The following is a 23,366-nucleotide window of genomic DNA, read 5'->3' as shown; positions in this document are numbered from 1 at the left end:
TGCCAAAAGACACATGACCCCTATTGTCCTTGAGAAATATGATTAGTGGAAAATTATTGGCTGAACAATCTGTGAATAAAGTATCTTCTTGGGATTAGGTGGAAGGATTGTAATGCCACATCAGCAGTCACCCCACCTCAAAATCATGTATAAGAGCAACTGACTTGAAAGTCAAGAACATCCATCAGCATTTCACTCTCTTAGATTTTGCTGAAACCAAAATGAAGCTTCTGCTGCTGGCTGTGGGACTGTCCCTGCTCTGCATCCTCCAGGCCCACCATGGCAATGCTGAGAATGCTGAACAAAGTGTAAATGAGTGAGAATGACCAGAAGTGGGCAAAGTGGGGTGGTCTGGGAGCATTTTCAAGGTCGTGGGTAAGAAAAACAGTTTGTGCTGAGATTATTGTTACGTGGGAATATTTGAAGCCAGTTCTAAATCTGAAATGCCTGTATGTATGTGGGTGTGTTTACACAGATGGCTCTGACAGGGACTGCACTTGTGATTTTATGGGTATAGAAAACTCCCCAGTGAGGAAATCCTGTCTCCCAATGTAGGTCTTCTCCTTAAATACAACTTAGAGATTTAGGCAGTTGATTAGAGCATAAAGAGATCTACCCAGGATCATACAGCCATCATCTTTCACATCTAGATTTTTAACATAGACATCCTGGCTTTTATGCCCATTCCATATATCATGTTAGCTTGCATGTATGTACTCTTTTTCAAATGTGTGTAGACTTTAAAGAGTATTTTATTGTTTTCCAGTTACATGTAAGGATAGTTTTCAACATTTGTTTTCATAGGATTTTTAGTTCCAAATTTTTCTCCAACCCTCCCTTCCCTCCCTCTTCCCTCTTCCCCAAGACAGAAAGCAATTATATATGTACAATCACATTAAACATATTTCCACATTAGTCATATTGTGAAAGAAGAATCAGAGCACAAGGGAAAAACTTCAAAAGAGATGGGGAAAAAATGGCTCAATAGTAGAGACAGTATGGCGCAATCTGCATTCATAATCCACAGTACTTTTTTCTGGATGTTGAGAACATTTTCTATCATGAGTTTTTTGAAATTGTTTTGGATCATAGCATTGCTGAGAAGAGCCAATTCTATCACCATTGTTCACACAATGTTGCTGTTACTATGTACAGTGTTCTCCTGGTTCTGCTCCTCTTAGTCAGCATCAGCTCATGTAAGTCCTTCCAGGTTCCTCTGAACTCCTCCTGCTCATTGTTTCTTACAGCACAATAGCCTTCCATTACATTCATATACCACAACTTGTTTAGCCATTCCCCAATTGAAGGGCATTCCCTCAATTTATGATTCTTCAACACCACAAAGAGACCTGCTATAAATATTTTTTGTACATGTGGGTGCATTTCCCTCCTCTCTGATCCCTTTGGGATACAGAACTAGCAGTGGTACCACTGGGTCAAAGGGTATGAATAGTTCCATAGCCCTTTGAGCATAGTTCCAAATTGCTCTCCAGAATGGTTGGATCAGCTCACAGCTCCACCAACAATGCATTAGTGTTCCAATTTTTCCACAGCTTATCCAACATTTATTATTTTCCTTTTTTGTCATGTTAGCCAGTCTGATAGGTGTGAGGTGGTACTTCAGAATTGTTTTAATTTGCATTTCTCTGATCAATAATGATTTAGAGCATTTTTTCATGTGGCAATAAGTAGCTTTCATTTCTTCATCAGAAAATTGCCTATTCATATACTTTGACCACTTTTCAATTGGGGAATGATTTACATTCTTATAAATTTGATTTAGTTCCTGGTATATTTTAGAAATGAGGCCTTTATCAGAAATACTGGCTGTAAAAATTGTTTCCCAGCTTTCTGACTCCCTTCTAATTTTGGCTGCATTGCTTCTGTTTGTTCAAAACCTTTTTAATTTAATGTAATCAGTCATCCATCTTGCATTTCATAACATTGTCTATCTCTTTTTTGGACATAAATTGTTTTCCTCTCTATAGATATGAGAGGTAAACTACTCCTTCCTCTCCTAATTTACCCTTTATGTCTAAATCTTGTACCTATTTTGACCTTATCTTGGTATACCATGTAAAATGTTGTTCTATGCCTAGTTTCTGCCACACTATCTTACAGTTTTCCCAGCAGTTTTTGTCAAATACTGAGTTACTCTCACAGAAGCTGGAGTCTTTGGGTTTATCAAACAGTAGATTACTATAGTCATTTACTACTGTGTCTCCTGTGCCTAACCTATTCCACTGATCCACCACTCTATTTCTTAGACAGTACCAAATAGTGCTGATGACTGCCACTTTATAGTATAGCTTCAAATTTGCTACAGGCTAGCCACCTTCTTGTGTATTTTTTCATTAGTTCCCTTGATATTCTTGACTTTTTGTTCTTCCAGATGAATTTTGTTATCATTTATTCTAACTCTATAAAATAATTTTTAGGTAGTCTGATTGGTATGGCACTGAATAAGTATATTATTTTAGGTAGAATTGTCATTTTTTTATAGTGTTTTTTAATTGTTTTCATATAATTCCTGGGTTTGTCTTGGCAGGTAAACTCCCAAGTATTTTATATTGTCTACCATTACTTTAAATGGAATTTCTCTTTCTATCTCTTGCTGCTGAGCTTTGTTGGTCATGTGTAGAAATGCTGATGATTTATGTGGGTTTATTTTATATCCTGCAACTTTGCTAAAGTTGTTAATTGCTTCAAGCAGTTTTTAGTTGATTCTTTAGGATTCTCTAAATATACCATCATATCAAAGGATGAAAGTTTTGTTTCACCCCTGATCTTATTGGAAATGCCTCTAACTTTTCTCCATCAAATGTAGTGTTTGCTGATAGTTTTAGGTAGATACTGCTTATTATTTTAAGGAAAGCTCCACCTATTCCTATGCTCTCTAGTGTTTTTAATAGGAATGAGTGCTGTATTTTGTCAAAAGCTTTCTCTGCATCTATTGAGATAATCATATGATTTTGGTTAGTTTTCTTATTGATGTGGTTGATTATGTTAATAGTTTTCCTGATGTTGAACCAGCCCTGCATTCCTGGTATAAATCCCACTTGGTCATAGTGTATTATCCTGGTGAACACTTGCTGTAATCTCCTTGATAATATGTTATTTAAGATTTTTGCATTGATATTCATTAGGGAAATTGGTCTGTAATTTTCTTTCTCTATTTTGGTTCTGCCTAGTTTTGGTATCAACACCATATTTGTGTCATAAAAGGAATTGGGTAGGACTCCTTCTTCACCTATTTTTCCAAATAATTTGTATAGTATTGGAATTAATTGTTCTTAAATGTTTGGTAGAATTAACTTGTAAACCCATCTGGCCCTGGGGATTTTTTCTTAGGGAGTTCATTGATGGCTTGTTCAATTTCCTTTTCTAAAATAGGCCTATTTAAGGATTTTATTTCCTCTTCAGTTAACCTGGGCAATTTGTATTTTTGTAAATATTTATTTATCCATTTCATTTAGATTATCAAATTTATTGGCATACACTTGGGCAAACTGGCTTTTAATTATTCCTCTAATTTCCACTTCATTGGTGGTGAATTCACCCCTTTCATTTTTGATACTGGTAATTTGGTTTTCTTCTTTCCTTTTTTAAATCAAATTCACCAAGGATTTATCTATTTTATTGTTGGGTTTTTTTTTTCATAAAACCAGCTCTTAGTTTTATTGATTCATTTTATAGTTTTCTTGCTTTCAATTTTATTAATTTCTCCTTTGATTTTCAGGATGTCTAATTTAGTATCTAATTGGGGATTTTTAATTTGTTCTTTTTCTAGCTTTTTTAGTTGCATGCCCAATTCATTGTTCTCCTCTATGTCTTTTTTATTCATGCAAGCATTTGGAGATAGAAAATTTCCCCTAAGCACTGCTTTGGCTACATCCCATAGGTTTTGGTATGCTGTCTCATTATTGTCATTCTCTTGGATAAAGTTATTGATTGTATGATTTGCTGTTTAACCCACTCATTCTTTAGGATAAGATTATTTCATTTCCAATAAATTTTCAGTCTACCTTTCTATGGCTCTTTATTACATGTAATTTTTATTGCATCAATGATCTGAGAAGGATACATTTACTATTTCTGCCTTTCCATATTTGAATATGACGTTTTTGTGCCCTAATACATGACCAATTTTTGCATGTGTGCCATGTACTGCTGAGAAAAAGTTATATTCTTTTCTATCCCCATTCAATTTTCCCCAGACATATATCATATCTAACTTTTCTAACATTCTATTCACCTCTTTAAGTTCTTTCTTATTTATTTTGTGGTTAGATTTTTCTAATTCTGAGAGGAGTAGGTTCAGATCCCCCCTAGTATAGTTTTGCTGTCTATTTCCTCTTTTAACTCATTTAACTTAATTCCTCTAAGAATTTGGATGCTATGCCACTTGGTGCATACATGTATAGTATTGATATTACTTTATTATCTATGGTACCCCTGCTTTTTTTTTACTTCAGCTGAAGCATAACATATTCTACTCCAACCTTTTACCTATACTCTGTGTGTATCTCTCTGATTCAAATGTGTTTCTTGTAAACAACATATTGTAGGATTCTGATTTTTAATCCACTACTCTATTAGCTTCTGTTTTATAGGAGAGTTCATCCCATTCACATTCACAGTTAAGATTATTAACTGTTTATTTCCCTCCATCCTCTTTTCCCCTTGTTTGTACTTTTTCCCTTCTTTCACCCTATTCCTCTTGACCAGTGTTTTGATTCTGACCACTGCCTCCCTCAATATGCCCTCCCTTTTATCAGCTGCCCTTCCTTTTTCCCCTGATTCTGCCCTCCCTTCTATCAATACCACCCTCTTCCCTTTCCCCTTTTGCTTCCTTAAAGAGGGAGCAAAGTTTCCTTATACAAATGGAAATGCATGTTATTCCCTCCCTGAACCAAATCTGATGAGAGTAAAATTGAAACAATGCTCACCCCTCCCTTCTTTCCCTCTGTTGTAATAGGTTCTTTTATGCCTCTTCATAGGATGTAATTAACCCCATTCCACCTCCTCCTTCCTCTGCTCCCCCAGTCTACTTTTATTCTGTCCCTTAAGTTTCTTTATATCATCACATCAAAGTCAATTTAATAGCAATACCTTAATAGAGATACAGATCCCAAAGAGTTCAAAGTATTATCCTCCCTCATAGGGATGTAAACAGTTTAACCTCACTGAACAACCCCCCCCCCCACCTTGTTTACTTCTTTATACTTCTCTAGAGTCTTGTATTTGGAGATTAAATTTTCTGTTCAGTTCTGGTCTTTTTTTTTTCAGGAATTCTTTGAAGTCCCCTATTTCATTGAATGTCCATCTTTTCCCCTGAAAGAGAATAATCAGTTTTGCTGGAAAATAGATGCTTGGCTGCAATCCAAGCTCTTTTGCCTTTCAGAATATCAAATTCCAGGCTTTGGGATCCTTTAATGTTGAAGCTGCCAGGTCCTGTACAATCCTGACTGTGACTCCATGATATTTAAATTATTTATTTCTGGATCCTTGGAGTATTTTCTCCTTCATCTGATAATTCTGGAGTTTGGCTACAATACTTTTTGGAGTTTTCCTTTTGAGGTCTCTTTCATGAGGTGATCAGTGGATTCTTTCAATAACTATTTTCTCCTCTGATTCTACAATATCAGGGTAGTTCTCCTTGACAATTTCCTGGAGTATGGTGTCTAGACACTTCTGATCGTGGCTTTCAGGTAGCCCAATAATTCTCAAATTATCTCTCCTGGATCTATTTTCCAGGTCAGTTGTCTTTCCAATGTGGTATTTCACATTTTCTTCTATTTTTTCAATCTTTTGATTCTGCTTCACTGATTCCTGGTGTCCCATGTAGTCATTAACTTCCATCTGTCCAATTTTAATTTTTAAGGAATTATTTTCCTCAGTAAGCTTTTTCACTTCCTTTTTCCATTTGGCCCATTGTATTTTTGTTTGTTTGTTTGTGATTGTTGTTTTTGTGGGGCAATGAGGGTTAAGTAACTTTCCCAGGGTCACACAGCTAGTAAGTATCCAGTGTCTGAGACCAGATTTGAATTCAGGTCCTCCTGAATTCAGAGCTGGTGCTTTATGCACTGCACCACCTAGCTGCCCCCAGCCCACTGTATTTTTTAAGGAATTGTTTTCTTCAGTAAATTTTTGTGCTTCTTTTTCCAGAGTAACCCTCATTTCTCTCATTTCTTTTTCCATTTTTTCTTCTATTTCTCTCATTTAGTTTTTAAAAGCCTTTTTGAGCTCTTCAAAGGCTTTTTGATATTGAGATAAGATCATCTTCCCACTTGAGTCTTCACTTGTAGGAATTTTGACAAATTCATATGAGTTTGAGTTTTGTTCTTCCCTTTTACCATAGAAGCTGTCAATGATAAAGGTCCTTTTTTGTTTTTACTCATATCATAGTCTATCTTTAAACTTATAAAGATGAAGTTGGTTACTTTGGCACTGGGGTCATGGTTACAAGCTTCTTAACACTTTCAGCTGCACCATTCTCAGCTGCACCACTCTCAGCAGTGTCCAGCTGCAGCTGCATTGAGTTTCAGCTGTGTCAAGCTGCAGTGAGTTGGTGAGTCAGCTGAGCTGCACTCCCCTATCTCCCAGGTGAGACCAACCTTTCCTGAAATATTCTAAATTATCTCAAGTAGGAGGATTTTGTCTCTCTGTCTTTTTGTAGGTTCTGTAGTTCCATAAGCTAATTAGAGACTTGATTTAATGTTGTTTTTGAGTGAAACAGGGGGAAGCTCAGGCAGCTTCCTGGCTTCTCTCCACCATCTTGCCTCTGCCCACAGAAGTTCAAGACAGAGAAAATTCACAATCTATATTCTTTTAGAAGGTAAAGCAATAAAGCACTTTTATGTAAATGAAGTGCTTGGACCAGTACTTTCTTTGGAAAGCACCATTAAAAGTCATGCTGCCTATAGGATTCAAGTGATAAGTCTTACACTTTATAACTGCCACATACTCTGGAATCATATGCCATGGAGTCATCCATGCTTGGAGATGATATTTTATATCCAGTCAAAAAGGAGAGATAGAGGGAGCAGAGCCAAGATGGTAGAGAAAAGGCAGTGACTTCCCTGACCTCTCCTCAAACCACTCCAAATCCCTTCAAATAATGCCATAGGACAATTGTTTGAGAAGCAGACCTGCAAAAAGGACAGGCTGAAATAATTTTCCAGCCAAAGACAGCTTAGAGGGTCGGCAAGAAGGGTCTGTTTTACTAGGGTGAGAGTAGAACGTGCAGTGTGGACCCAGCCTGGAACAGACAGGGACTTGGAGTCTTTGGCATCAGCAGTTTCTTCTGAGGCTCAGCTCGTGGCCCAATGAGGAGGTTCAGAGGTTAGCAGGGGTGAAGTTGCTACAGCCTCTGCGGGAGTTGGGGCAAAGCACCCAGGTTCTGATCCAGTAGGCAGACTCTAGTGGTGGTGGCCCAGTGGGGGAGGGGCACAGGCACATCAAGCTTCCAACCATAGAGAATCTAATTTCAATCAGACATCTTCTTCCGGGTTGAGATGAGTAGTCAAAGAAAGTAGCAGACTATAGAAAGCTGGGGGGGGGGGAAGTAGACCAGATTACACCCTCAGAAGAAGATAATAACAAAATCAAAGCTCCAACATCCAAAACTTCCAAGAAAAATATGGATTGGTCTCATGCTATAGATGTGCTCAAAAGGGATTTTGAAGAGAAAGTAGGAGAGATAGAAGGAAGATTAAGGGAGATGGGGGAAAGAATGGAAAGAAAATTGAGAGCAATGCAGGAGAGTCATGAGAAAAAAGTCAACAGCTTGAAAAGCCAAATGGGAAAGGAGATACAAAAGCTTTCTGAAGAAAATCATTGGCTAAGAATTAGGATTGAACAAATGGAAGCTAGTGACTTTATGAGAAACCAAGACACAATAAAGCAAATCTAAATGAATGAGAAAAAATAGAGGGCAATGTGAAATATCTCCTTGAAAAAACAGCTGGCCTGGAAAATAGATCCAGGAGAGATAATTTGAAAATCATTGGACTACCTGAAAACAGTGACCAAAGTAAGAGTTTAAACATCATCTTCCAAGAAAGTGTCAGTAAAAATTGCCCTGATAATCTAGAAGCAGAACATAAAATAGAAATTGAAAGAATTCACCAATCACCTCCTGAAAGAGATCCCAAAAGGAAAACTTCCAGGAATATTATAGCCAAATTCCAGAGAGCCCAGGTCAAGGAGAAAATATTGCAAGCAGCTAGAAGAAAAGGAATTCAAATACTGTGGAATTACATTAAGGATAACCCAAGCTCTAGCAGCATCTACATTAAAGGACCAGAGGGCATAGAATATATTCCAGAGAGCAAAGGAACTTGGATTATAACCAAGAATCACCTACCCAGCAAAACTGAGTATAATCTTTCATGTAAAAAATGGGACTTCAATTAAAAAGAGGACTTTCAGGCATTTGTGATGAAAAACCTGAACTGAATAGATAATTTGACTTTCAAATACAAGACCCTAGAGATGCATAAAAAGGTAAACAGGAAAAAGAAATCATGAGGGATATTAAAATATTAAACTATTTACATTCCTACATGGGAAGATAATACTTCAAACTCATAAGAACTTTCTCAGTATTAGGACAGCTGAAAGGAATAGATTTAGACAGAGGGCACAGGTATGCATTGAATATGAAGGGATGATATCTGTAAAGCATTTATTTTTTTTTATTATGGTTTTTTGTGGGGTGACTTATGTCTGGGGCCTGATTTGGGCTCAGGGCCTCCTGTGTTCAGGGCTGGTGCTTTGTCCACTGTGTCACCTAGCTGACTCATGATGACATATTCAAAATAAAATTAAGGGGTAAGAGGAATACACTGGAAGAAAGGGAAAGGGACAGGTGGACTTGGGAAAAAAAGCTCACATAAAAGAAACAAGAAAAAGCTTATGGAATGCAGGGGAAGATGGGGAAGGAGTGGGGGAGTGAGTGAACCTTACTCTCATCAAAATTGGCTGAAAGAGGGAATAACATACACACTCAAGTGGGTATAGTAATATATTTTGCCCTGAAGGAAAGTTGGAGAAGGAGATAAGGGTGGGGGAGAGGCAAAGGAAGGAAGGGCAGATTGGGGGAGAGGGCAGTAAAAAGCAAAACACTTTTGAGGAGGAATAGGGTGTAGGAAGATAGAAAATAGAGTAAATATCAAGGGGAGAGAATTAAGATGGAGGGTAATACAGTTAGCAATAGTAACTGAAAGAAATGATGAGCAGGATGTTATCAGAAGGATGTATGAAAAATGAATCAACAGAGGAAGAACTGATGGTATCTGAATGCAGATTGAAGTGTAGTTTTATTTGTTAGCGCATCTTTCTAAAGACAATTTGTCTATTTTCTTTCACACCCTGACAAGTGTGAAGATGTTTTGCATAACTGCACATGTATGACGTATTTAATTGATTAATTTCATAGGGATGGTTGAGGAGGGAGGGAGGAAGAAAATTTAGAACACAAAGTTTTAAAAAATCAATGTGAAAAATTGTTTTTTTAATTTTTTTACATGTAACTTAGAGAAAATTCTAAATAAAATGAAAATTAAAAATAAATATATATTTTTTTATTTTTTAAAAAGGAGGGGTAGACATTTAGGAAGGTCCATGGAGATTTGAGTCAGAAAAGGGACCCAGAATCACTCCAAGTCTTCAGTAAGTGGAAGATGCTGTCAAACCTTCCAGAATAGGTCCCTCTCTTGATGCTGAGGCAAAATCATGCCCTTATTCTACCCAGGATCAACTCAGAATTGGACAACTGAACAGTCATGTCAAGGAGAAGGAGAAATACTAAATCCATTGGAAATGTCATGTGATCGTCACAATAACTCCAAGACAGATAGTACCAGTATTAGTATCTCTATTTGCATGATGAGTGATCAGAGACAGTGAAATTTTGAGTAAGCTGTGAATCATCTAACACTTAGTTGTGCCAAAGATAAGTCTAGAACCTAGATCTCTTACATGTTAATTTAGTGTACTTTTCACTATACACATTAATAATCTATGCATGTGGGCAGCTAGGTGGCGCAGTGGATAGAGCACTGGCCCTGTATTCAGGAGGACCTGAGCTCAAATCTGGCCTCAGACACTTGACACTTACTAACTTGTGTGACCCTCAGCAAGTCACTTAACCCTCATTGCCCTGCCAAAATAATAATAATAATAATCTATTCATGTAACAGGTAAAATTTCCATAGTGATATACTTCTTTGGGGTAGACAGATGTTTCTTCCATTGTAAAATGAAGAGGTTGGACTATGGTTTCTCCTAGCTCTAAAATACCATAGTCCTAAATCCACATTGTTTTTTTTCTACATTTCTCACCTTCATCTTCCTTTTCAGCTTTCAGGAGACTGGCGCTCAGCTAGATTGACCTCAGATGACCCATCTCTGATTGAAGAGGGAGGGAAGTTTAGACTTTACATTCGAAATATCAACGAGCATAAACGTGGTGACCTTGTCGGACATTTCTTCATGAAGTAAGTAATCTCTGTTATGCTGTGAATTTGGAAGAGATAACAAAAACCAAGTTCACAGCTCTGGGCTCCCATCCCATCTCCTTTCTCATCTCTATCCCCAACAGTCTGAACTTGGTATGACCCAGGAACAGAAATTTCTGATGAAGCTCCCAGGGAGTTCCAAAAGCAACCTCAAGAACAACCTTGAGAGGAAAAATACACTAATAGGCAATGTACAGACCAAGGCATATGTGAAAAGGTCATTCTTTGCAAATATGCATATGAGGTCTTTATGAAAACCAACTAAGGAAGCCATATTTTCCCCTCTGCCTATCCCTAACCTTCTTGAGTCACTGTTCAGCCAACAATCATCTCTTGAAGGCAAAACTGGAATCTTAGAAAGAGTTCTGCTAAGAGGACAGAGAAAAGAGTGGAGATAGTACAAAGAGGCAGGAGAACTGCTGTCATATCAGGCACAGCAACAGTAAGGGAGTCAGCCTTCTTCATTTGAAGCAGGAGTGTTTGGTGGACTTTATAGCAGAAAGAAAGAGGCAAGTAAATTAGTCCTCCCAGACTCTCAACTCCAAGCAGAGAATGAAACCTAGTTGAGAAAAACCTGGCCTATTTTCTAGTCATTCTCTTAGTTATACCCCACTCATGGGGACAACAGTGTCTTTTTTAATGATCTTGCTCAGATGTTTATGAAGACAAGATAATAACAATGACAGACTACATTTATGTAGCACTATAAGTTTTACAATACACTTCTAAAAATCTGAGGCCCTTTGCACAAGTATTATTTTACTCATTTTATATTGAGGATCAGAGAAATGAAATGATTAGCTAATGGTTACACAGAAACTAGAGGTACATCTGAAACTAAGCCCTAGCCTTCTCACTCCAAGTACACTAATGTTTTCACTAGTATGCAATATATATTAGGAAATCCATATTACCTTCACTTTAAAAATTATGTATTTAATTACAATTTTGTTTAAACTATATAATGAGATGATAATAATAGTTATCATTTCTATAACAAGTTTTGTAAAGTGCTTTACAACTCTGTGAGGTAGGTGCTACCTATATTATCATTCCCATTTTACAGATGAGGAAATAGAGACTCATAGAAATTAAAGGACTTGCCTATAATCACATAGCTGGTAATAGTCATGGACTGGATTCAAATCTAGGTTTTTCTTGGTTTCAAGTACAGCATTCCTTACTCTATACAATACTGGCTAAATGAGAGTCGTCATATGCACTATATATATATATATATATATTGTTGGAGTTAGAAGGTACTTCAGAGTCATCATTATGCATAATATTATTTTAAGACCTGAATAAATAGGCATTAATGTATAGTGTGTACTACCAATATAAGACGTGCATATCCTCATGGGTTTTCTAAATGAAGTTCATGAGGAACTTCTATATCTATTCTATACCTATTCCTCTATACCTATTCCTCTCAAGAGACTTTGATTCCATTCCAGAGTGGAAGAAAGAGAAGGGGCAATGAGACTGGCCTTTTTGTTCTGCTCTGAGAAAGGGGAATACTAGTCTAGAATTACATATATTTGCCGTCCTCAATATTGCTCATCTAAGGAAAGAATTTTTTTAGCTTCAAACAGCATTACTAGCCACTATATCTTAAAAGAAGAACATAACCGAAGGTTATATCCATGGGCATGATTGAAATCTATTCAATGATAGTTATACAAAAGACCATCACAAATAGTGAATTGTGACTATTTATTAAAGCAGAGAACAGATATCAGAAAAGTTCCACAGATTAAGTTATAACAGAAAACATAAAAGAGTGAATAGATTCTTTTGATGGCAGGACATTATGATCTCATTCAAGCAAGAAAGAAACCTCAATGTCCCCTAAGGGAAAATTCCCTAACCATGTAGATAGACAACTTAGAAAATCAGGGATATGCTGAAGAGCCAGTTCCCCTTACATATTTTTCTTTTTTCTTTCTTTCTTTCTTTTTTTTTTTTTTGCAGGGCAATGCAAGTTAAGTGACTTGCCCAGAATCACACAGCTAGTAAGTGTCAAGTGTCAGAGGTCAGATTTGAACTCAGGTCCTCCTGAATCCAGGACCAGTGCTTTTATCTACAGCACCACCTAGCTACCCCCTCCTCTCATATATCTTTTGTTTGTTTGTTTGTTTTGTACACACTGTGACTATAATCTTTTTTTTAGATTGTAAAATTCTTCCCCCTCTGTTTTATATCCTGTTATGCTGCCATTTTTAAAAATTTTAAACCTAACAAAGATTAAATAAAAGCATTTCCATAATCACAGCAGAACAGAAAAAAGAGGATTTGTATGTGTTAATGTGAAACTGCACAATTTATAGCTTGCTGCTCCCAATATGTGACAAATTCTGCATGTTATTTTCAAACTTTTCCTACTTGTCTGTGTTTCTTACTGACTTCTGTACTATTCTGTACATTTTTGGAAATGCTTCAGTGACCTATTTTTCCAAGTTTTTCTTTGGTATCAACTCTATTGCTACTCTCCCCTTCCCATAAGATTTCTCTTTCTCCCTACAAAAAAAAAAGTGAAAGAAAAATAAATCACTTGTATTAAATATGTAAAGTCAAACAAAATAGATCCTGACATGAACCTTGTCTGAAAATGTCTCATTTTGCATTTTGACTTTATCACTTTACTGTCAGGAGATGGGTAGCTTGATTCATCAGTGGTCCTCTGGAATTGTGGCTGGTCATTACATTGATTAGTTATTTTAAGTTGTTTTTAAAATGTTGTTACTGTGTTGGTTGTTCTTTGTATTCTGCTCCCTTCACTGAGTCAATTCATGCAAGTCTTCACAGGTTTCTCTGAAGCCATCCTTTTTATCATTTCTTACAGCATAGTAATAATCCATTGTATTACGTGCCATCATTTGTTCAGTTGTTCCCCAGTTGATAGAAATTCCCATCCTTGCCCATTTTTATGATTTTCCAGGTCTTATATTTGAAAGTCAAATTTTCTATTCAATTCAGGTCTTTTCATCACAAATGCCTGAAAGTCCTCTTTTTCATTGAAATTCCATTTTTTCCTCTAAAAGATTATGTTCAGTTTTGCTGGGTAGGTGATTCTTGGCTGTAGTCCCAGTTCCATGCCCTCTGGTTCTTTAATGTAGAAGCTGCTAGAACTTGCTTTATCCTTATTGGAGCTCCACAGTATTTTAATTCTTTTTTTCTAGATGCTTGCAATATTTTCTCCTTGACCTGAAAGTTCCGGAATTTGGCTATAATATTCCTGAAGGTTTTCCTTTTGAGATCTCTTTCAGGAGATGATTGGTTGATTCTTTCAATTTCTATTTTACCTTTTGCTTCTAGAATATCATGGCAATTTTCCCTCACAATCTCTTGGAGTATGGTGTCTAAGCTCTTGTTTTGGTCATGGTTTTCAGGTAGTCCAGTGATTTTAAAATTATATCTCCTGGTTTTATTTTCCAGGTCAGCTGTTTTTCCAAGGAGATATTTCACATTGCCTTCTATTTTTTCATTCAATTGGATTTGCTTTACTGTGTCTTAGTTTCTCATAAGGTCACTAGCTTCCATTTGTTCAATCCTAATTCTCAGGCAATTATTTTCATCAGACAGCTTTTGGGGGGGGGCAATTGGGGTTAAGTGACTTGCCCAGGGTCACACAGCTAGTAAGTGTTAAGTGTCTGAGGCCAGATTTGAACTCAGGAATTCCTGAATCCAGGGCCAGTGCTTTATCCACTGCGCCACCTAGCTGCCTCCTAGACAGCTTTTAAAATCTCCTTTTACCTTTGGTTTTTCAAGCTGTTGACTTTTTTCTCATGACTCTGCTGCATCACACTCATTTCTCTTTCCATTCTTTCCTCCCTCTCTCTACATCTTCCTTCTATCTCTCCTACTTTCTCTTCAAAGTCCCTTTTGAGAACTTCCATGGCCTGAGACCAGTTCATATTTTTCTTAGAAACTTTGGATGTAGGGGCCCTGTGGTTGATTTCCTCATTTGAGGTTGCACCTTGATCTTCCTTGTCATTGCAAAAGCTTTCTATAATTCTGAACTTTCTTTTCTTGCTCATCTTTTAATTGATTTTAAACTCTCCACTGGGAAGGGGGGCTGATTCTTGGCTCCACTCCTGTTCCCAGTTTCAGAAGGTCTCAGGTGTATTGGTTTGAGGGAGGTCAGGTTTTGCTCTTACCTGGCCTTTCTCTGGTTCAGAGGAAATCTCAAGCCTACTTACTAAACAACAAAACAGCAAAGCTTTCTGTGGTGTGGTTCATAGCTTTGATGAGCCTCCGCCCCTCCCTGACCTGAGCCTCCTGCAGCTCAGGATTTCTTCCTGGTTCAACACTGGGGTGGGACAGACAAATTCTTCCCTCGTCCCACTGGTACCCCTGCAGTCCCCCCTTCCCCCACATCCAGGTGATCAGCCCTCTCACCTGACCACACACTCAGCTCCAGAAGAACACTGGTGCTGTAGCCGATTCAGAGGCTCCAGCGTAAATTTCTCTGGCAGCATGTCTGGTGTGTCTGTCAGCATGATCGCAGTGTTAGACTTTACTCGTGGTCCAGCATGATCCCGTGAAATCTATCTATAGCTGGAGAATAATCTCAGCCCATATTTTTGTGTGTTTTTCTGCTCCAGGGGTTCTTTCATTGCTCTTTTTGGGGTGATTGTATGAGGAGCTCTGTGTATTTAATATCTTTCCTCCACCATCTTGGATTCCCCCTCCCCCCCGCCCCATATATCTTTAAGAGAATCTTTCTCCTTCTCCTGCAAAGATTGAGTTCCAAAAAGAGTCTGAAAACAAAAGTGTTGAAGGAATGAAGAATATTTTCCCCTTCCAAAGCTCTTGTGCCAACTTCACTTCTCACTTTGGGGTTCAGTTTCTAATCATCCTTTTCTCCACCAATTAGGAAAGTTTCATGTAAAACATTCCAAGCTTGAAACTTTACTTTTAGTAAGTTTTATAATCAATTAAATTCTTGATAAAGTAGGAGTTGTTGGTATAGATATGAATTAAAAAAATTTAAATGTGGGGGGCAGCTAGGCGGCACAGTAAATAAAGCACTGGCCCTGGATTCAGGAGGACCTCAGTTCAAATCCAGCTTCAGACCCATGACACTTATTAGCTGTGTGACCCTGGGCAAGTCACTTAACCCTCATTGCCTCACAAAAAAAATAAATAAATAAAATGCATTATAAAAAAGATGAGGCATTGTTGTAATCCTAAAATTTAATTACAGGAAATTTGACCGGTGCATTCCTATCATGATGGTTGGTGCTAAGACAGATACAAAGGGGGCATACCACGTGTATTGTGAGTATAAATGAGAATGTCCATATTAGTCAACCTTGAAATTTGAAGGAGTTCAATGATTAGCAAGGCAAACAATGTGTGTTCAGGAATTATAATGGCTAAACAATGCTTGAGAGTCATGGTAGGTGCATCCCCCAATTCCTGAGTATAAACTATGGATAATGCCTGAGATTATACCCATTTCTCCCATTACCTCTATACACTGATCTTGAAGTAGCAAGTGTGATAGGTCCTAGTGGAATAATGAATTTCAATAAGGATAGATAGATAGATAGATAGATAGATATAGATATAGATATAGATACACACACATATATGTATATGTATGTAGATATGTATAATATCCCTTACATATTGATTAGATAGCTGCTGAGAGACATTCAACCCTTCAATTCTATGGTTTTGTAATTTAATAACTGAGATGGAAACCAACTCAATGTATCTTTGGGTGTTCCCTTTTCTGAATTTCTGTTTTCCTATCTATAAAATGAAAAAGTTCGACAATATGACCTCCATGGTCCCCCCAGCTCTAACATCATATGATTCTGGAAGAGCATAGTGGGAGGCACTCTGAGTAGGGTTTCTGAACAGAATAAAAGTTTAGCTCAGGGTCAGAGGTGTTGATAAGGGAGCTAATAGAAAGGTCAAGCCTTTCCCCTAATTTTGATGGTAACTGAAAAGTTGACCACTGTGTAATGATGTTTTCACAGATTATGGAACAAATGACCTTCATCTTTCTGTACAGAAGAATGACTATGTCATATTTGTTGCACACAATTCCTATCATGGGAAGGAGGCTGTGATTGTCAATTTATTTAGTATGTATTCTATGCCCCTTTACCCAACCCTTCTTCCCTTTCTTATTCCACAAGAAGTGATGAGCAAAAAAAGAATATAGATATCTTTGGTTGTGCGTATTCCTGTCTCTGAATTGCCTCAAATCAAGGAAACTCTTCCTAAGGAGAGAAAATTGACCTTCCTGAGATCGTTTCAATATAGTAGGAAGGCAGCCAGATCCTCATGGGTACAGAGCAGAGAGACAGGCTACCAAAAAATTTTCCCTGTTAGCACAAGGTAAATCCATTGTTACATTTAATCAACATTTTTTGTCTTCCTGCTGTGTACACAATACTGTGTTAGACACTATGGGGTATAAAAAGAAGACATTCTTTTTGGAGATAATCCTCTAGGAATAAAGACAAGCTATATATCCAAATAGCTATAAAGCAAGCAGAAAGGAAAAATGTTCAAAGAAAGAAAAGAATATAGGGCTCTGGGAGTTTAGAGGAAAGAGTAATCACCTCTAATTGGTGGAAGGGTAATTCAAGCAGGCTTCTTAGAAGAAGTGCCATATAGACTGGGACTTTAAAATAGAATTTGAAGAGGCAGAGCTCAGGGGAAAACCTATCTTCCTCTATTGCTCTTCCCATTCTTGGCTAAACTAAAAGGATATCTTTGTCAGATGTTCCCCCTTCCTCTCCTCTCACTCTCTTCTAAATCTTCTGTAGTTTGGCTTCTGACTTTATTATTCAAATAAGACTGTCCTCTTCAAAGTTTTCAAAAGTTTATCATTTATCAAATTCAATCAAATTTAATCAATCCTCATCCTTTGTAATGTCTCTGTAGTCTTTGACACATTTGATCACCTGCTCCTGGTTTTCAGTCTCATATCTCCATCAGTGTATTAGACATCTTGAACATGATGTTCTGTATACATTTTATACTCAGTAAATCTCTAACTGGACTCATTTCATTTCCCACAAAATCACCTCTTCCTAACTTTCCTATCACTGTCAAGTAACATATCATTCTCCAAGTCTGTCAGGCTTGTAATCCCAATGTCATTCTTGACTCCTTACTCTCAATGTTCTCATTGAGATCACATGCACTCACATGCAATTTGTTTTCAAATATTTTCATTTTTGGAATTTCAATGTATCTCCCTTTCTCTCCACTCACATAGTCTGTGCTCTTGTTCACTTGTACCTAGAATCCTGGACTATTTCTAATAGCTTTTGTATTGGTCTTCCTGCCTCAAGTCTCTCCCCACAACAGTACTTCTTCCATATATCCAACATAATGATGTTGCTAAAGCTTAGGTCGCCCCTCCACCCAGTAAAGTCCAGAGGTTTCCTATTACATCCAGAAACAAATGTTATATCCTTTGTTTAGCATCTAAGATCCTTCACAACCTGAACCTTTCCTATATTTTCAGGCAGTTTCAGACCCTACTTGCTGTTCTTTGCACACACCACTCCATCACCCATCTTTGTGCCTTAGTTCTGCCCCATGCCTAAAATGGTCTCCCTCCTCACCTTTGCCATTTGACACTCTTGGTGTCCCTCAAATTTCAGCTCAAATGCCATCTCCTGCAGGGAGTCTTTCTGGTCCCCCCAGCTCCTTGTCTATTCCCCTCCATTGTTACCTTCCTTCTTTCAATTCCATATGTATCTTGTCTATACATATTTATTAATAGGTTGTCTTCCCATTAGTCCATGAGCTCTTTGAAGCCAGGCATTTTTTGTGTGTATTTTTGCCATAGGTGTGTAGTTATCACAGTGGTTGGGACATAATAAGGACAAGAAATTTTTGTGATTGATCAGTAGAGTCATTGCAGAAGAAAAGTATGAACAAGGACAAAAACATAAACCCCAACATGAATCCACCTATTTATATTGATGCTATCCTTAACACTATGCATATATTTCCAAGTTGGTGGGCCCTCTAGTGATTATGACTTTCCAGGGTTCCCCATAGCCTGCCCCAACTCAATTGATAGAAAGAGTCCTTATTCTTCTTCCCCTGATATTACACACTTGGATAAGACAGTCCCTAAGCTGTCTTATGGCTCTAATTTTGCCACTAATGTAATGAAGTAATTTCCTATTAATGGATGAGGAGGGGAAAAACCAAAACAGTAGGATCTCTGTGGAAATTTTCACATTCAATCTATACTAATGAAAGATTTTGGGCAAACCCTACAGTTTCCTGCTTAGGTCAGTTCGATAACCCTCTGGGGATTCCCTTTCTTACTTTCCAACTGGCCATGAAATACTGCAACAATGTCCCATCCCTAAAGTTGTCTGATGAGCACCCCAGTTTGGGCTTGATTCCTTCCCCATGACCCTTCACTAAGTCATCCAGATGCCTTCCATTCTACATTGTCACAAATGAATAATGAGAAACTCAGACCCATCTTTACTCTCACTTTTACTACAGCAAAGACGGGAGAAGTTAGTGAAGAAGCCGAGACTGCATTTAAGAATATTTGTACAGAACTTGGACTCAAAGAGGAAAATACTGTTGACATGACCAAAGATGGTAAGTCCTTCTTATCTGCTGATTTCTCTTTAATTTCACTCTGTTGCTGGTAAAATTCTATGACATGGAAGAACTCTGAATGATATTGCCTCTTACAATGGCATAGAAATATATGGTGAATAAAATGTCAGAGTAGAACTGTTTAAAAATCATTAACATCTTGTTTTGTCTCTCCAGATACATGTGATGATTTATAAATCTAATGAAGATCATGTTGTTCTGCAGGTCTGTGCCACTTAACCTTAAGGCTATCCTCAACACCTAGGATGTCATATCCCTTTAAGAAACATAGTTGGGTAACCTGGGATCCAGCTGTGTAACTGGAGGATAGATGTGGTTTAGTGTAGGGAGATCCTACTAGACTTTAGGAGCTGTGAGTCTGATACCTACAAAACAAGTGCTTAAAGTATAGATGGTGATTAAGATCATCTTTCTGTGTGTAGTGATATTACTTCTGCCATCTTTCTATAAAATCTCCTTTATTTCTCCTTTCTTCTCCTTTTTTTACCTTCTTTGGCCTATACCTTCCTTTTCTCTTTATGGATGAGACTAGAGAGGGTGTAGAAAGGTGATACAGGGCATAGAAGACCAGGCCTGGAATCAGTAAGACTCATCTCCCTAAGTTCAAATCTGGCCCCAGATACTTACTAGCTATGTGCCTTGGACAAGTCACTTTACCCTGTTTTCATCAATTTCCTCATTTGTCAAATGAGCTGGAGAAGGAAATGCAAACCACTTCAGTAATTTTGCCAAGGAAACCCCAAATGGGGTCACAAAGATTGAGACACAACTAAAAGTAATAGTGAGATTACGGTAAGAATATGGAAGAAGTTGAGTATTAGGGTGAGGATGTATAGTCTGTAGATTCAGGGCAGTGAACAGATGGGTAAAATGGTCAGGGATTAAAAGAAAGTGTAAGGTAAGTTTAGAGGGTTAGTCCTGTATTCAATTCCTGTTACCCACTTCTTAATTTCCTAAAAATATATAATTTTGAGAGTTGAAAGAATAAGGATTTTTATCAGTTACATATCTGGTTTTACCACCACCCTGTAGCTTCACTGAATCTCCTATTGATTCTCAACATCAACATCAACATCAACAAGCATTTATTAAATGCTTACTATATGCCCCAGCACTGTTATAAGAATTAGGTAACACCATCATTTCCTGAGTCACTCCATCTCCCTCTCTCCTAATAAATTTATCATGGGCCAAAGTTATGTCCAGCATTCCAATTATTCACTAGTGTTCCAAGTACCTCCTAAACCATCCTGGAATTACATCAAATAACCAGCTCCTCATCATTTTCCCCACAGGATGCAGCATCATAGACTGGTTGGACTTCCCATCACAAGAACGATTCTAAAAGGATAATCAACAGAGTTAAAAATTTCTGCTTGCTTTCCATCTCTCCTCCAAACCACAAGAGAATTCTGTTTCTGAATTTGATATGCTTCCTAAGGCATCTAGATCTTTTCCTGTAAACACCCAATAAATTATATATCTTCTGCACCAAGTGTCTAAAGTTTATTTGAGAAGTTATAGGGGGGTGATATGAGAGGAAAAGGAAGAAGGGCAAGGTCTGCCCGAGTGAAGTTCATGAAGTGAGCTCAATTGACTTTTTTTTTTAAGATACCAGGGTTTCCCTATCACTTTATTTTTTTTTATTTTTTTTTGGGGGGGGGGGCAATGAGGGTTAAGTGACTTGCCCAAGGTCACATGGCTAGTAGATGTCTGAGGCCAGATTTGAACTCAGATCCTTCTGAATCCAGGGAAGGTGCTTTATTCACTGCGCCACCTAGCCACCCCCTCAATTGACTTTTTAAAAGAAATTTTAATTTGTATTGATGTCTTTTGTTCTCACACCACCTTCATTTTTAATACACCCCCCTCCCATCCCCTAACCAGAAAGCTTTACTTTTTAACTAAGGAAAAAAGAGTATGGGGGGGGGGGACAGTTCAGCTAAACTCACTAACACATCAGCCAACTATGATGGTGTATGCATTATCCCTTGACCACAGTCCCCCATCTCTACTGAGAAGGAAAGGAAGAATTACATTTTTCATCTCTTCTTTGTGGCCACATTTGGTACTTGAGTTGATCATTTATGAAATTATGAAATGGGGCAGGCAAGCACAGTTCTTTGGAAATTCACTGGGAAAAACCATAATTGCCAGCAGGAAACAGGACGTCAATCACACTTTGATAATCACAACAGGTGTAAGGGCAAATGGCAAAGGAAATACAAAGACAAGCAATGAAAAGTGGAGATTCAGAAGGCTCTCAGTTTGAAGTCTCATTGTTATAGGGTTTTTTTGGGGGAAACAGACTAATTCCTACCTTTGCCACCTTGGAATTAATTTATTAACTCATCCAAATCATCTTAATATTATTGGTAAAAATTCAAAGAAATCTTCTCCAAGTTATCAATACCTTTTTGTTTTTCTGCTGGGTTAGAGCTGTGAAGGTCTAGATGTTGCCTGGAATTTACCTATCATGGGACCAGAACTGTGACAAGTAGTCCTAGGTGGCTCCCCCTGATTCAACACATATTGCCAAGATATGGATTTTAGTTATTATGTGATATAATTTGTAAATTCTGATTTTTGTATCTTTGGGATGCTTTGCACATGACTTCCATGTTCTTCTTTGCAATGTTATTTTCTGCTAAAACTTTCTAGAAGGGGAAGGAGTGGTCAGATGGACCAAAACAATTGGGGGGGCGGGGCAATTGGGGTTAAGTGACTTGTCCAGGGTCACACAGCTAGTAAGTGTTAAATGTCTGAGGCTGGATTTGAACTCAGGTACTACTGAATCTGGGGCCAGTGCTCTATCCACTGTCCCACTTAGCTGCCCCCCCAAGGTACAATTTTAACACAGTACTTATACAATGTCCAGGTTCAGGGTTCTGTGTATGTGTGTTCTGGTCTTTTTTAAATTATTTTTATTTACAATTTTGTAGAAATTGTGCACATTATTTTCTTCATCCTCTTAACTACACTCATCATCACATTTATTTTTTTGAAATTTCTCTGAATTCATATTCAGAATTATTTATAAAAATAATACTCCACTATTAATGTGCCAAAATATATTTAACTATTTCCCAATGTATGGACATTTATTTTCTTTCCAGTTTTTTATTACTACAAAAAGTTATGCTTTAGCTAATGAGATATATAATATATGTGGAATTTTTCTTTCTTCTGCCTTCTTGGGACATGTGTATATAGAAGTGAAACCCAGGAGCCTTAAAGTAATTCATGATTTTTCTTTGTTTTTATGCCACCTTTATTTCTCAATCTATCTCTCCTTCTCACTCTACCCTTCCTAGGAATCTTTTGTAACAAAGAATTTTAAAAAGGGAAGAAAAAGCAGTCCAGAAAAACTATTTAACACAATCTCTGATACACTACCAAGTATTTGAAACCCATAGTCCCCTATCTCAGAAAAGAAAGGAAAGGGGTGCATTTTCATATAATGCTCATTAATCATCCACTCTTCTTCTTTATAACACTTTACAGTTAAGTATATATACTAAATAAGCATACCCATTAGTCATGTCTGTATTTTATGCCTTCCCATGAAACAAAGGAAAAACTTCAAAAACCAACAAATATATTAAGATCAAATAAGAGTAAAAGAGGAAATTATAAAAACTAGAAACAATAGATAAATTAGAAGCCAAAAAAAGAATACAGAACAAAAAACCATAGAGGCTTATTCCTTTAAATAACTAATAAAATGGACAAAACTTTAACCAATTTGATTTTAAGAAAGAGAAAAATTCAAATTGATAAAATACAAATTAAAGTAAAACAACATCAGATAAATAACAAAGACTATTAGAACATCCTGGACACAGTTATATGACAACAAATGTGCCAGTAGAAAAGAAATTAAAATAGCCAAAACCCCAAAAAACTAAATTACCTATATATCCAGTGTCTGAGGCTAAAATTGAAATCACATCTTCACGGCTCCAGACACAGCAGTTTATCTACTAGACCATTTATCTTCCTCTAATACTAATCCTTAAACTGGGGGAAGATGAAGCAAAGAAAAAGAAATACATATATAGGTTGGCTGCGTGATTGGTTGTTGTTCTTCATTGTCGAAGAGGATAAAAATTACATCACTTTGTGAGAGTCAAGTTACAGTGTGTCCAACTCTGGTTGATCAGAACAATATGAGCTCAGAAGGCTCTACCACAGGTCAGACACAAATAGTCCATGTGA

At 37.4% G+C, this 23,366-nt stretch overlaps 1 protein-coding gene across 1 annotated transcript; it reads left to right on the top strand.

Moving 5' to 3' along the window:
* The first annotated feature begins 221 nt into the window (after positions 1 to 221).
* LOC122739044 (trichosurin-like) lies at positions 222 to 20,493 on the top strand. The gene is made up of 6 exons (XM_043980900.1): positions 222 to 308; positions 10,366 to 10,502; positions 15,733 to 15,806; positions 16,517 to 16,624; positions 19,026 to 19,127; positions 20,444 to 20,493. The coding sequence occupies exons 1-6, from the start codon at positions 222 to 224 to the stop codon at positions 20,491 to 20,493; spliced, it is 558 nt and encodes a 185-aa protein (XP_043836835.1).
* Positions 20,494 to 23,366: the final 2,873 nt, after the last annotated feature.

The sequence above is a fragment of the Dromiciops gliroides genome, chromosome 2 (genome assembly GCF_019393635.1).
Source record: "Dromiciops gliroides isolate mDroGli1 chromosome 2, mDroGli1.pri, whole genome shotgun sequence".
Classification (NCBI taxonomy): domain Eukaryota; kingdom Metazoa; phylum Chordata; class Mammalia; order Microbiotheria; family Microbiotheriidae; genus Dromiciops; species Dromiciops gliroides.
Note: the sequence above shows the minus strand (reverse complement) of the source record. Positions and strands in the feature narration are given on the sequence as shown.